The sequence below is a fragment of the Crocodylus siamensis genome, chromosome 7 (assembly GCF_052110815.1).
Source record: "Crocodylus siamensis isolate JL-2025a chromosome 7, ASM5211081v1, whole genome shotgun sequence".
In the NCBI taxonomy this organism is placed as follows: domain Eukaryota; kingdom Metazoa; phylum Chordata; order Crocodylia; family Crocodylidae; genus Crocodylus; species Crocodylus siamensis.
In genome coordinates, this window is record NC_143401.1 from 61,745,306 (window position 1) to 61,759,660 (window position 14,355).

Consider the following 14,355-nt stretch of genomic DNA (forward strand, 5'->3'; position numbering starts at 1 on the left):
CTACATACCTCAAGTTACCAGAAATGGCTTGTGAAAGCTGAGATGGTGGGGTGGATGGAGCATCCAATGGGGGATGGGGGGTGGGGGGCGGGTTGCGTGCTCAGCAGTGAACCTGGAAGTGGACCAGAAGTGCTTCTGGCCCACTTCCGGGTCTGCTGCCAAGTGTACTGGGGAACTGCCCGTGCTCCTGTGGGATGCTCCATCCACCGCAGCATCTCAGCATTCATGAGCTGCTTGGTACCTTGAGGTATGTACAAAAAGCACTTAAAGCTGTGTCTATGTCCAAATCATCTACTCTCTATGAATCAATTCAGAGGGTTCTGATTCAATTTGAAGAGATTAAAGGGTCTTCTGATTCAATGTAGATTTGGAGATTCAGCCACCAAATAGGGCTAAATCTCTGCCAAATCAAATCAATGACTGAAGCTTCACACAGCCCTATTGAATATATATACAGAGCAGATCTGTTAAGAATCTGCTTATTTTGCCCAAATAGCATTTTAAGGTAACTTTGACTACTAAGTACCCTTTAATTACATAGATTTGTATTGCTTGTTTAGAAACATTTGTTTCTAAAATTCTATGAATGAAATGGTTATTTTTGGCTGAATCTAAATTACAAACTGTTAGGTTACTGCTATGCTTTAGTTCCAAATGTATACTTGAATTACTTTTATAGTAATTCTCTAGAGAACTGCATACCTTTCAATAATATTTCCTTTAAATGCTACTTGGCAGCCTTTAATGCCTGCTTCTTTGTATATTTTACCAAAGCATGATAATATTCTTCACATATAAATTGCCTTATCCTAAACTTATAATTGTCATTGTCTTTCATATGTAATGTTTAAGTTTCTTATAACATCAGTCAAAGTCAGTTTTTCTGTAATGTAAGTATTTGTCATAGTCAAAAGTTATGTTGTTTATTCTTCAATTCAAATAACATTTTAAAAAAAGACATTCACTGTAGGATTGTAATTATGGGTAAGTTTGAACAGCTGCCATGAATTCCTAAGAACAATGTATATATAACACAACAAGTTCTTCTAACAGTGACCATCACACATTTTAATCAGGATGCTCCACACCCCGTTTCAATAGGTATAAAATAGATTAAACAAAATTGTGTCCTGGGCAGGAGTATTGGTAAAACTGCATTTAAGACTCTGCTCTGATTTGTAGCACTAGGAGATCAGGATTTATGACAATTATAATGACAATAGATATGCCCAGTACAATCTTTTTGTTTGGCAAAATGGTTGGTCATGGAAGAAAGATAAAACTAGAGGCAAGAAATTATGTGTAATTTCCATTTGTAAAGTCCATGTGTTATCTGAACCTTTAGTCTATGTCCTAAAGAAAATTATTATTTCTTTTAGTCACTTGTCCTGTAATATTTTGGATGTATTTACATGCAAGATTTTATTTATCCTGACTAAAATTGCTCTATAAAAGCATGACTTAGGTGCATGCAGCAGGGTTGCAGCTCCAACTGCCGATTATGCATGTGTCATGGGCAGGAACAAGACAGGTATAACCGTCCAGTGATGAATAAAAGTGCTTGTTCATTTCAGGCCAATCAGTTGTTAGTGTTCTTAACAGGAAGAGATATCAATGCCTGCTATTTTAATGTTGATTTTGGAGCAAGTCTTTACAGTGTCTGACCAGCTCTGGCTGCATGGATTAGAGAGTAAACATGAGCTTAGAAGTTGGCTCTGACAAGACTTTGCATTTTGTGATCCTACAAAATTTTCAAGATTCCTATCTGAAGGCATCTTGAAAACTTCACAAAGAGATGCAAAGAGGAGTCTTATATATAATGCCTAATAGCAGTAAGTGTGCATGTGGGGTGGGGAAGGGAAGGACTTTGTCTTGATTGGCAAGCAAACAGGATAGTGGTAAGCTCCCTCTGCACCCACTGCATCACACATACTTTAAAGGCTGGAAGATAGGTTGGAAGGGGAAGACCATCTCTGAAAATGTGGAATTGTGGGTAAGGGCAGTTTCCCCCTCATTAACGTTAGTCCTGGGTGGAGTAGGCTAGAACATAAAGTTGTTGAAGTTAGCAAGTGGCAAATGAGAATTGACAAGCACATAACAGAAGGCATCCCCTGAAGAAGTCAGGGAAGAGACGATTCCCAAAGTCTGATACAGTGAAGAGAGAACCCCTTTTCTTAAACCTTTTGCTTCTTCTATTGAGGGGAGCTGGGAAGCTGTGACAGGCCATAAACAATTAAGAAAGGAATCATGGCCTGCAATCTATGAGTTACTACAAGGTAATTTCAAAAACGAGTTAAATTAATAAAGTTGCAAACTAATGGTGCGATATCCCTTTTAAACTGTCTTGTTTCCTATATGCCTGGGACAAGCTATGCCAGTGTGCATCTAGACTCCTGGTTTTATTTGCTCTTTTATTTTAGACTTCTACTACTGTATCATCAGTTTTGTTTGAAAAATATTTCCATGTTCATTTGGAACGTACCTAATCTCTCTTCTTGCACAAAATTATATATCATCTGAATGTGGTTTCAAATGAAATGCTTTCTGTCAGGCAGAGTCCAAAACACATGTGAAGCCTCCAGTTCCTCCAGGATTGTTGCTTTTACTCTTTGTAGACCTGCTTCAAAATTCATCTGAAACACATTTGCAGTGTTTTGTTACTAAAAAGGCTTTGAGAGACCTAGGCCATCTGTAGTCTGATTTTACAAAGAAAGATCTAGTATTTTATTCTTTATTTATCAGCTTTGGTGTCATTCTCATGTAAATGCAAGCAAACTTCAGTTATTTATCCTGAAAAGTTATCTGATTGCACAGACCCCATCAGATGCAATCCTTTCAGTGAGCACCTTGTTTTGCTTGGCCTTAAAAGTGTATCTTTTGCTTCAGTATATTTACTTTATTCCAATTAAAATGACTTTTCAAGTCTAGCATAAACATACTTGATATGTGAAATTAAAACCTAAAAAGTGGTACTTCCATTAAAAGTAATATAAACCCAAATATTATAAGTGTGCTGCTTTATATACATAAGTAAGGAAATGCAAAGTTAAAACAAATTATGCATAGGCTTCCATTACACAATCAAATAGAATTTTAAAACTTCCTCCTCTTAATACAGTTTTATTAATCTTTGCTCTTCCTTTGTCACGCATTGAGTAGATAGGGAATCTTTATCATTTATGTTTAGTTCCTTAACCAGCTTCTTGACAAGGTGGTCAACTATTCAGTCCATTATACAATATATGAAGTTTACAGACTTTTGTTGTAACTGCCCCAATCACGTTTCATTTCATGCATAGTGCTGCAAACAGCCAAGGAGGTGTGATTCCAACTACTTTAACTGATATGAAAAAGTTATATTTTTGCTTATAGTTTCCTCTAACAGATCAGGTAATATCACAAGCACTGCAATAGGAGGCTGTTACAGAGCAATTTACACATACAGTCAGATGTTATCATTTCTAAAACTAGAGCTCTTGGAAGGGGCTGAATAAATCCATGCCTAGAAATACCCATAACATGAAATCCATAATGAAACAGCACACGCATTTACTCTTTTTACAACAACTTTTTAGCTGTTGAAGAAGTTCTTTTCCTCGTCCTTTTACTGTGTTCTGCTGAAATGCTGCAGGCATTTCTAGTCACCAAATGTATAAGGAATACATTTTTCTTGTTTCAAGGGAAATACTACAAGTTTTCATAAAGATGTTTTCCATTAATATTTTACGAACAACAAGAAATATTTGAGGACATTCTATAGCCATAGAAGTGAAAAGGGGGTTTTGGTTTTTTTCAGTACTTGATTCTAAATATTTTTACTCATTGGAATAGTCCTACTGAAGTCAGTCACTGACATTGTGACTACTTGCTTAAAAAAGTACTACTCAGGATACACATTTTTGAGGAACTGAATTTTAACCTAGAAAGTTTTAGAAATGTATTAAGTATTTTTTTAATTAGTAAAAGATTACCACTTAAAGGTCAATGAAATCCCTAGTAACTCTAATCTTACAGAAAAATGTATTTCCTGGGGATCATATTTTTATTAGGGCTGCACAAAGCTTCAGGTGCTGATTCAATTCAGGGGAGATTCAGCCCAATTTGGTGGCTAAATCTCTGAATCTGAATTGATTCAGGGGACCAATTAAAAGGTCTGAATTGATTCAAAGCTCTCTGAATTGGTTTGGAAAAGATTCGGAGAGCTTTGGCAATTTGAGCAGTTCCCACTTGCTGCTGCAGGGAACTGAACCCAGACTCCAAGTTGGTAAGTAGGTGGTGGGGGAGGGATGCCCAGAGAAGGGGGAAGGGACATTGGGGGACCCCTGCCAGGTCCCATCTGCTGCCTGCTACCCCAGACCTCCCGAGCACACTTGACCCCTGCCCACTCTCCCAGCCGCCCCCCCATGGCTACCTCGCCTGGCCCCAGCTTCCAGTTGTTTAAAAAACAGCTCCTACTCCCTGGGTGCTGCCAGGGCAGGAAATCCCTGCTGCTACTCACTTCCACACACTGTGTGGAGGACTCTGCCATGAGCCCCCCAACTCCCTCCTACAGTCCCAGCCCCCCCCATGACTGCCCCACCTACCCCAGCTCCCAACCTTTTAAAAAAAAAAACAACCATGGCCTCTGGCTGCTGCAGCAGCCTCAGGGATTCTGGGGACTCGTGGAAGAGTCCCCCCTGCAGTGTGGGGCAGTGGGGGGCAGCAGGGATCGCTCCCCCTACCAGACAGGGTCAGTGAGTCCGGGTGGGTTGTTTTCTTTAAGGGCCAGGAGCCGGTGAGGGCATGGTGTGGCTGGGACAGTGGGTAGAAGTAGGGGGGCTCATAGCAGAGCCCCAGCATGTGGCATGGGGCATTGTGGGGCTGCAGGGATTGCTTCCCACTGGGTAGGAGCTGGTGAGTGGGGGCTTTTTTTTTTCCAAAGAACCAGGAGCTGGGGCTCAGCAGGGCAGCCATTGAGAGCAGGCAGGGGTTGGTGCCTGTGTGATTCAGAGATTTGGTGGATTAAGCAGGAGCTGAATCTCCAAATCAGATTTGGCCAAATTGATTCGAGACTGCGATTTGAATCACCAAATCGAATCACTGTCCCCTGAATCGGCTAAATCCAAATTCGAAGTGAATACTAGCTGCTTTGCACAGACCTAATTGTTATGCATATTTGGCACATTGATATTCTTACTAATACTATTTTGAGAATATTCCTGGAAACTATAGATATACTAGTAATGATCACAAATTTCTTTTCTGGTAGTAAAATAGAGTGTAGTTTGTTATTATTATGTCCCTTTAATCTTGGATACAGCTAGGACAGATACCTGCAAACCTATTAAATTATCTTTCATCCATGTATAATTTTCTTTATAGCTTTTGCAATTTATAGGTATTTATTTTATCTTCCTGTGACAAATCTGTCAGTTCAGTACTTCAACTTTCCCATGGCTATAAAGCTTTTTTATGCCTTTAGGAATAGCAGGTGTACTGGTACCTGATATGTTGTGTCGTACTGAATTCCCAAATGAAATACTCCACAGAAAATGGTTGAGGTTAGTTGTTTTTGTGTATGAAAATTTATTCCCCCACCAAGTCAAAAGCTAGAACTGAAGAGTTCTGAAATCACATAACTTCTACAAAAGGTTGACAGTTTTATTTCTAAAATACAGTTGGAATTTCCCATGAGTCATTTAAAACTCAGGCTATATCATAAATACAAAGAGCCAAGCTTAAGGACACGATGTCTGATGACCTCCTCTAACATTGCTAAGCTTTCCTTGGGACCTGAGCATATAAGAGCTCATATTGGGATTAGAATTTTATGGAAAGAGCTGTAAGGGTTAGAACTCTACAACGCCAGTGTTTTTTGTTTTTGTTTTGATAGGTTTCAGTTCATTCTGTTGCCCGTCTTCATTTGAACACTATAGCTTTCTGATTCCAATTCATTTTCAGAATTTTGGAACGCTATGTTCAAGATCAGATTCCTGGTGCAGCAGTTGTTGTGGAATCTATTGGTGCCCGAAGGTTTGGACATGGCTATTCCGAAGAGGATTATTCCAAATCTGACTTGATGATCTATGCAATTGACCCTCAGACAAATCGAGCTATAATGAGGAACGAGCTTTTTAAGTATGTACCTTACATTATTTGTCTTTGATTATGTTTGAATCTTTTGCAGCCTATAAGGTTTTGAATTCTACATCTAGGAATCTTTCTGTTTAACAACCCTCAGTTCCATTTCCTATGATTTATGTATTGCTGTGGGGAAACATAAGGTTTGTGTATTGGTCCCACAGTTCATTCTAGGAAGAGAAACCTTGCACTCTCAGTGGGTTGATGGGCAAGAGCTTAAACAAAGAGATTCTAGCTGTTGTCAAAAATAGGACACGGCAGTTGATGGATTCAATATAGTGCTAAATATACACTCTTAGTGTACTTGGTGATGGATGGACATTTGCAAGCATCACAAGAACTGAGACATTTTTTGACAGTTTCAGAGAAATCAAGGATTAAGTGTGCATGGAGGCTAAGTTATCCTCTCGCTTCTAGATATGGGTCCTCTGGCAGTAGATAGCTTCTGGGACTCAGTCTGTAGGAATGTCGGTATGTCAGCTTTTATAAGCACTTTGTTCACTTTTAAATATAGACAAATATGTTCCCTTTCTCCCACATAAAGAATCACTCTTAGATCCATTATTTTCACCTTAGTTTCCATATGTATTTTCATGTCTTTCCCTGTTTCTATATGAACACAAGAAAAAGCTAACCTAGTTTTTCTTCCAACTGAACTATTACCTGCTGTTTCCTTGAATATATTTTATTTTAGTTTTTGCTTCTATCTCAGTGACAGCTAGACTTGAATGTTCAGCAATGGCATAAAGCATTTTGTCAATCAGAAGTCTAAAAAGCAAATGGTTATGAGCCATCTCATACATTGTGATTTATGAAGGGTTTATTCTCCAAAGTTCTAAACTTTAGTAGAGCTGAATTATGGCCTAAGAGAAGCTGGATTCATATATTCACAGATTATAAAGTCAGACAGGACAGTTATGATTGTCTGACCTTTCTGTACAGCACAGACAACATAAAGACTTTCTTGAATTGGAATAACATATCTATTTCTGTTTGGAGTACTGTATCTTTTAGAAAAATATGCCATCTCAATTTAAACATATCCAGCATATACAGAAAACATTGCAAAATGTGAAGAAGTTATTCCAGTGCTAAATTATTCTCATTATTAAAACTCTGTGTTTAATTTGTAGTTAAATTTATCTATCTTAAGCTATTCCAGCTCTTGGGTGGTTAGAGCTTTATATTAGGGCTGTGTGAAGCTTCAGGTGCTGATCTGATTCAGAGGAGATTTGGCCTGATTTGGCAGCCAAATCTCTGAATCCAAATTGAATCAGGAGGCCAATTAAAGGTCCGAATCAATTCAAAGCTCTCCAAATTGATTCAGAAAAGATTCGAAGAGCTTCGGCAGTTTGGGCACTCCCTGCTCACTGCAGCAGGGAGCTGGACCCAAGCTCTATGCTGGTAAGTAGCGGGCTGCAGTAAAGGGGAGGGAACCATGGGGAACCCCTGCCAGGCTCCATCCTGTGCCTGCTTCCCCAGCCCCTCTGAGTGCCCCGTGACCCCTGCCTGCTTCCCCAGTCCCTGCCCCATGGCTGCCCCACCCAGTCTCAGCTCCTGGATCTTTAAAAAACAGCCCCCCACTCACCAGCTGCCGCCAGGTGGCGGGGGGGGGGGGCAATCCCTGCTGCTATTCACACTGTGTGAGGGGCTCTGCAATGAGCCCCCCAACCCCCGCCCACTGTCTCAGCCCTGCATGGCTGCCCCACCTGCCCCAGCTCCTGGCTCTTAAAAAAAAAAACAACAACAAAAACCAGGACTCAATGGCTGCTGCAATGGCCCTCAGGGCTTCTAGGGACTTGTGACAGAGCCCTCACCATGCAGTGTGCAGCAGCAGGGGGCAGCAGGGATCATCCCCCCCAACCTGGCAGCAGCCAGTGAGTATGGGCACTTTTTTTTTCAAAGATCCGGGAGCTGGTGTTGAGCAGGGCTTGGAGAGTCGGCAAGGGATGGGGCCTGTGTGATTCAGAGATTCGGATGATTCAGCAGCAGCTGAATCTCTGAATTAGATTTGGCCAAATTGATTTGGGACAGTGATTTGAATCACCAAATCAAATCACTGTCCCCCATATCTGCCGAATATGAATCCGAAGTGAATACTAGCCATTTCGCACAGGCCTACTTTATATGCTGTACTGAAGAGGACTTGCTATCAGTACAATCTCCGCATGCATAGACTATCAGAATCTCTAAACTTTTTCAGTCATTGCTTCATATTTTATTTCAAGGCATTGATATAAAGGCCAAATAAACTACAGCCAACAAGCGATGCTTCTACAACCCTACTAAAAATGTACCTCATACTGATGATCCACTATTTAGCTTTTAAAATCTGTCAACCAGTTTGTAATCCATGTAATAGGTGCCACAGATAAGCAAATGGAAGGTAAAACAGACAAGATATATGGAATAGCTTTCTGGTGGGATATCATATAATTGGATAAGAGTGAAATAGTCACTTCACAATGTTATATAGAGACATACAGATGGACATAGGCAGATGTTTCAACACACTTAACCAAAAAAAATCACATGCACAGCAAGAGGAAAATATTTTGGAGTGTAATGGTCCACTGAAAAAGCAAAGAAAAAATGTGTTACTGCACCACAGAATAAATCCAAAACCTAATAATCCCATTGGTTGCATTCATAGTTCTCAGCAAAGCCAGTGGTGGGGTTTCACCCCCTGGTAGGATAACCTGGTTCCCATATTAAAGATGGGAGATGTAGTTGCATGCGAGATAAATTAAAATTAACAGTGATCATATTTTAGGCCCCACTCAGTTCTGTATTCCTGATGTTCCTTGATTTTGCACTTCAAAATAGCACATTTGATCATGAAGTCATTGTGGTCTTGGGAGGCCTGAATGATTCTGCCATGCTCTGGTTAACATTTGAACAAAACTGGGGTACATAGGTCTTCAGTATGTGTTCCTGCTGGCATGATTTTGCCACTTCTTTGTAGTTCAAATTCCCTGCCTTTCCACTACCACCGTTGTCCATAAATAAGCTAGTGTCTATATATGTAGGTAATTACCTTTTTCTTGCCTATAGAATTTATTTTGCAGAAATGTTGCCTTTGGGTGGGCAGAGAGTTTGGCAGACAGAAGTGCAGCTCCCAACTGTAACTTGGAATGTTTGTAGGAAGCATCACGAAGAGACCAAACAAAAGTTTACTGCTGGCTCTGGGGGAAGAAATCTAGCTGCTAGTTGCAAGCCTGAAGCTGGTTTCCCCTAGCAACAGCCCCTCCTCCTGCCCAACCTGTCCCTGTTTTCATAATAGGTGGGGTAAAGTGAACAGAGGGAGCTTATTCTAGGGATTCCAGCAGGTGCTGGAGGGCAGGGTGGGTGAATTAGAGCCCCCGCCACCTCGGGGCAGGGTGGGGACTCCAATACACCCACCCCATCCTCCAGCAGGGACTGAATAAACCCTAGACTGAACTCCCTCCACTCCCTTTTTCCTCTCCTTTTCTGAAAACAGTAACAGGCTGGGAGGCAGCACAGACACAAGTTACAGAAGATGATATGTTTTGAAATGTCTTCATCTGAACCCACATGCAATGAAGTTTTAGATTTTCACCCAACCAACCATTTTTAAGTAGTCTACAGCCATGCATTTGTGTTTGGTCATGGCTATAGGCCACTTTCTGTGGCCAAATTGGGTGAAAATTGTCACTTCTGTCTGCACCCTAGAAGTGCATCTTTTCTAGCTATGTCTTAGATGCACAGTGCTTTAGACCCAGAGGATTGGATAAAATAGAGATTTCCCAAATGTAAGGAAAAAGCATTAGTTTTCCTTAGTATGAACAGCTACAGGATAATACCAACTTGGAAAACAACCTAATTAAAATGCTTGATGTACATGCACAGTCAGCTTATTTTTCCCCCTTCAAAAGCTTTTAAATATTTAAATCAGCAAAATCCTGGAGAATGCTTTCCTAGCTTTTGGGTAGAGATGAATGTGTCATCTTAATAAAGTAAAGGAGAGAAATGAAGTGAGGGGTTCATTGCTTGAAATCTAAAGCATTAACACATTTTAGCTAGGGATAGGTGATCTCAAGAGTTTTGGTTCATATAAATGTAAATGCTTATCCAATGCTAAACACAAGTTATTTCCCAGCAAATGCAGCCTTTCTATATGAAGCTGAAATCTTCGGGGAGGGGAGGAGTGGAACAAGATTGCCAAGTTTCATTCTCTGAAAAATGACCAGAAATTTAAGTTTAGGATCCTATCAGGGATTCATAAGGGAGAGCCACCTTCAAATAAACTGTATAGGATGGGTGAGCCAAACTCTAAGGCTCCAGGCAGACATTACACTTAAGATGCCATAAACTAGTTAATTGCATCTTAAAGTGTAAATGGGCCACATGTTCGGGGGATTAATGAGACAAGAAAACAGGAAACTAGCTACAAAGTTATTACACAAAAATGTTAGGTTGTTATGTATGTTTTGTTATGCATCCATAGGACTGAGGGGGGTCCAGTATGGCAATCTGTTACTACTTCCCAACGCACTCCCAGAACCTGACAGGTGGGACGGGTAGGAAGCAGATCTCCATTAAGATCCTAGCCAAGGGGAACCCTCCTGCCACAGACCTCCCACGGCAGACCCAGTGCTGGACCCAGGCCTGGGATGGGTCCATTTTCCCCCCCTGGCCCACCCCACTCCCCATGGCTGAGCAATGGGACAGGTTAGTGGCAGGGCTCCAGTGAGCCCCAAGCCAGGCGGAAGTTCCCTATTGTAGCTCCCCCCAAGTAGACACCAGCAGGTGGGCCAGGGCCGGGGTGAGGGTTCTATGGAGTCCACCCAGCTGGGTGGGGATAAGGAAACCCCAAGGGCCAGGACCTCCGCACCTGGGAAGACTCCAGCTCAGGGGCCAAGATGGTGGGGGGGGGGGTGTTCCCCTTCCCCCCTACATGTCAGTGATACGCTGATGCAGCCACATGTGCAGGGGAATTTCAGTGCCCTCATAGCTGGGTAGACCAGAGCTCAGGGAGATTCCAGACCAGCTGGGGAAATGGCCTGGGGCTCCCCCCAGTGTGGGCAGATGACCACTTGGGGCCGGCTGAGGATAGGGAGACTGTTTCCTCCTCTGCGGAGGACAGCAAGGGATTGGGAGCATGTGCTGACCAGCTAAACAGGGATGGCCCAGATGGCTGGCAGGCTGGGAAGCATACTGTAGCTCCTCTCACTGTTTGGCATAGGCCAGTGCAAGCCTCTGCTTGCTTTTCCCAACTGAAAAGTAAATATTTGTTATGTTCAGCATCAGTTCAATTTACACAGCTTTGAGAAACTTCTGTTGATTGAATCAATTATGCCTCAGGCTTTTTAACTATCTGTACTGAGACTCTGAAAAAGGGATGACATTTACATACATAATCATTGCAGTACTGATGTACACTGAAGACTGTACTGTCTTCATCTGCACTTTTGCGATTGATCATATATGATCCATCTTGGTCTGTATGCTGTCTTGTGAATGCACATTGAGTTTAGAAAATCTAGTTCAGATTGCTACTGCACATCAGTATAGCAAAAACTGTAAAAAGTTAACTCTCCACCTACCGGTCAAGCTTGAAAAGGCTGTGAAACCACTTAGTCTGTATTAGGGACTAAAACTGTTTATTTTTATTTCCCAAAGGAAAGGTGTTGAATTCACAACAACTTTAGTACATTTATTCATCTTAAAACATTTTATGTTTTAAAAAAATGCTTTCTTAAGTTGTTGCACTGTGCATCATGTTTCATGCCTGAATGAATTTGTATGGTTGAGTTATGACCCCTTAAAATAAGGGTTTGTAAAGAAAGTGATAACAGAATTTTAACTGAGTGAATGTTAAAGTCTCCCAAAGGTATAATTCTGGCAAAGCTAAATACTTACATATTCTTCATCAGCGTGCAGCACAACTAGCATACTCCAGTGACATCTAGTGTGCACATGAGAAATTGGTGCTCTGGGCTCACTTTTTGCTTGTATTTTCCACATTTGTCTCATAGATACTGCTTAATTTTTGGCAAGGTATTTTTGCTGAATTACCAAAAGCAATATTTTATAAAAAAAGCCAGAAGTTTCATTATGAATGTTAATAAAACACAGTAATACAAAACAACGAGTTCTTTTTAAAGGAACATAAAGGGCACTTCAAGAGGTTATGGATCTGGGAATAATTAGTCAGTGCTCTCATATCAACTAAAGATTATGGAACTAATGCTGGCTATTCCATAATTCAGGGTAAGTTGAGCTTTGCACTTAAATAGAAATTCAACTCGTTTTCTATATAGGTTGATTCCAACATATCTCCTGAATCCCTTCAGATATGTTTAGAAAGGTTAATTAGTATTGAGCAACTGACCACTGTAGAGCACGTGCAAAGTACGATGCGTTGCCATAATCCAGTGTTAGATTCTCAAATGTAAGGGTTGCTACTCTGAACAGATCACCCACCAGCCAAAGGGCTGGGGCAGGAGTTGTATGCAGTTATTTTTGCATGCAGTAGTTCCTTGCTGCATTTGAGCACTTGGCCTCTGGTATTATCCACAGGAATTTTACAGGGTTTTTCCATGTGATGATGACAGGGTATAGAAGTAGATAAAAAATAACTTCAGTTCCTCTCTTTTATTTGGTGTTTAAACACTGCATTAATAGGAAATACATCACTAATAACACTGAAATATGGATTATGAAGTGTATTATTCATAAAGTTTACAAGTACATTAAGATGAGTTTTGCACTCATGATGAGTAGTAGTACATATTTATTAGCTCAGTTGAACAGCAATTGAATCATAATGAAGTGTGTTGCAAGTTTTGTTTTGTGATATTGAAGGTTCTTAGATGGGAAACTGCTGGATATCAACAAAGAATTTCAACCATACCTTGGGCAAGGAGGGCGTATTTTGGAAATCCGTACCCCAGATGTAGTAGCCAATGTCAAGAAACAGGCACAAGCTGTGGGCTACACAGAAGGAGCCTTACTTGCTCTGGCTGTGATAATCGTCCTTTGCTGTGTGCCTGCCATTTTAATAGTTATGGTCAGCTACAAACAGTAAGTATAATAATACCCTTCTCCTCATCATCATTATTTCTGGACAGTACTGTTTTTTATTTACATTTGTTGCATATATGATGGGAAAACTGTTTGAAATTACAAACTGGCCTGAATCAAAGCCGTAGGTCCTGGGTGGGAGATTGATTTGTGAATATGGAATGTGCTCTAAATTTAACTATGATATACATTTCTCTTTCTTATGAGCTTATTCAGAACTCTGTCCAAATATGTACCAATTGTGGCTGGTTCAATGTATGATTCAAATTTGTAGATCAGGCCAGGTTCTCAGTCAGACAAAATAAGAACTGAAACAAATATGGAATATTTATATATAACAAAGGAACAAACAAGTTGCTCTCTGTTTGTTGCTTTGTTTTGTTTTCCCATTTCTATACATTTCCTGGGTCCAATTAGGACAGAACTGCATGTGCAGAATGGGCCACTGAGAGGTTGGTCTTAAAGCATTTTTAGCAGAATTCAAAGCAAGATATACCAGAGAACTAATGAGTATCTGTTTACTTGAGATTTCCAGTCCTGTTACAAACTCAAGTAATTTTAGTAGTCAGTGGGCACATCTACATATGCATTACTGCACCTTTTCCAATGTGCATTACATTTAGTACCTCCAATGTGAGATACTAAATGTACATTAGGCAGCACTAATGTGCAGCAGCACATTTGCTTACTTTTTTAGTGACACTTAATGTGGAGTAGACTATTTTACTGCACATTAGTGTAATGTCATAGTTTTTTACATGACGCTTTAATGCACAGTAAAATAGCCTACTGCATGTTAAAGCACACACACAGATACACCCACTTCGACTTTGAGAGCTAATATATACCTATTATTAAAGAAACAGAGTGTGTGTACACAGATTCTGTAAGTTTTTAATAATTATCAAGCTAAAATGCAGTTAAATTATTCCACCCCTTTCTCTAAAGAGTAATTCATAATCCAATACTAACACTGCTATACATCCTCCTGTATCTCAGTCCCTCCACTTCTCTTTGAAGGCCAAGTGAAGTGGATTACGGCATGCTGTAAAAATTGGAAAACCTGTAGGACATAAGACCTCAGGTAGGAGCAGAGATTTCCAAAGTCCCCTGTCCTTTCAAAGAGTGCCCTGGAAATCAGAGAATAATGAAGCGTTAGTGCCTCTGCATTCTGCAGCTGTGGCAATA

The 14,355-nt window shown here is 40.6% G+C and overlaps 1 protein-coding gene across 2 annotated transcripts in view; it reads left to right on the forward strand.

Annotated features, from left to right (window-relative positions):
- Positions 1-14,355, forward strand: part of PCDH15 (protocadherin related 15) — a 1,613,120-nt gene that overhangs the window by 1,563,321 nt on the left and 35,444 nt on the right. Inside the window, exons 32-33 of one of the 2 annotated variants that reach the window (XM_090057186.1) lie at positions 5,941-6,117; positions 12,949-13,167. In XM_090057186.1, the coding sequence (XP_089913312.1) occupies positions 5,941-6,117; positions 12,949-13,167 (396 nt within the window). Of the gene's footprint in view, positions 1-5,940; positions 6,118-12,948; positions 13,172-14,355 lie in introns of those variants that run through there. The other variant, XM_090057185.1, reaches the window with a different exon arrangement.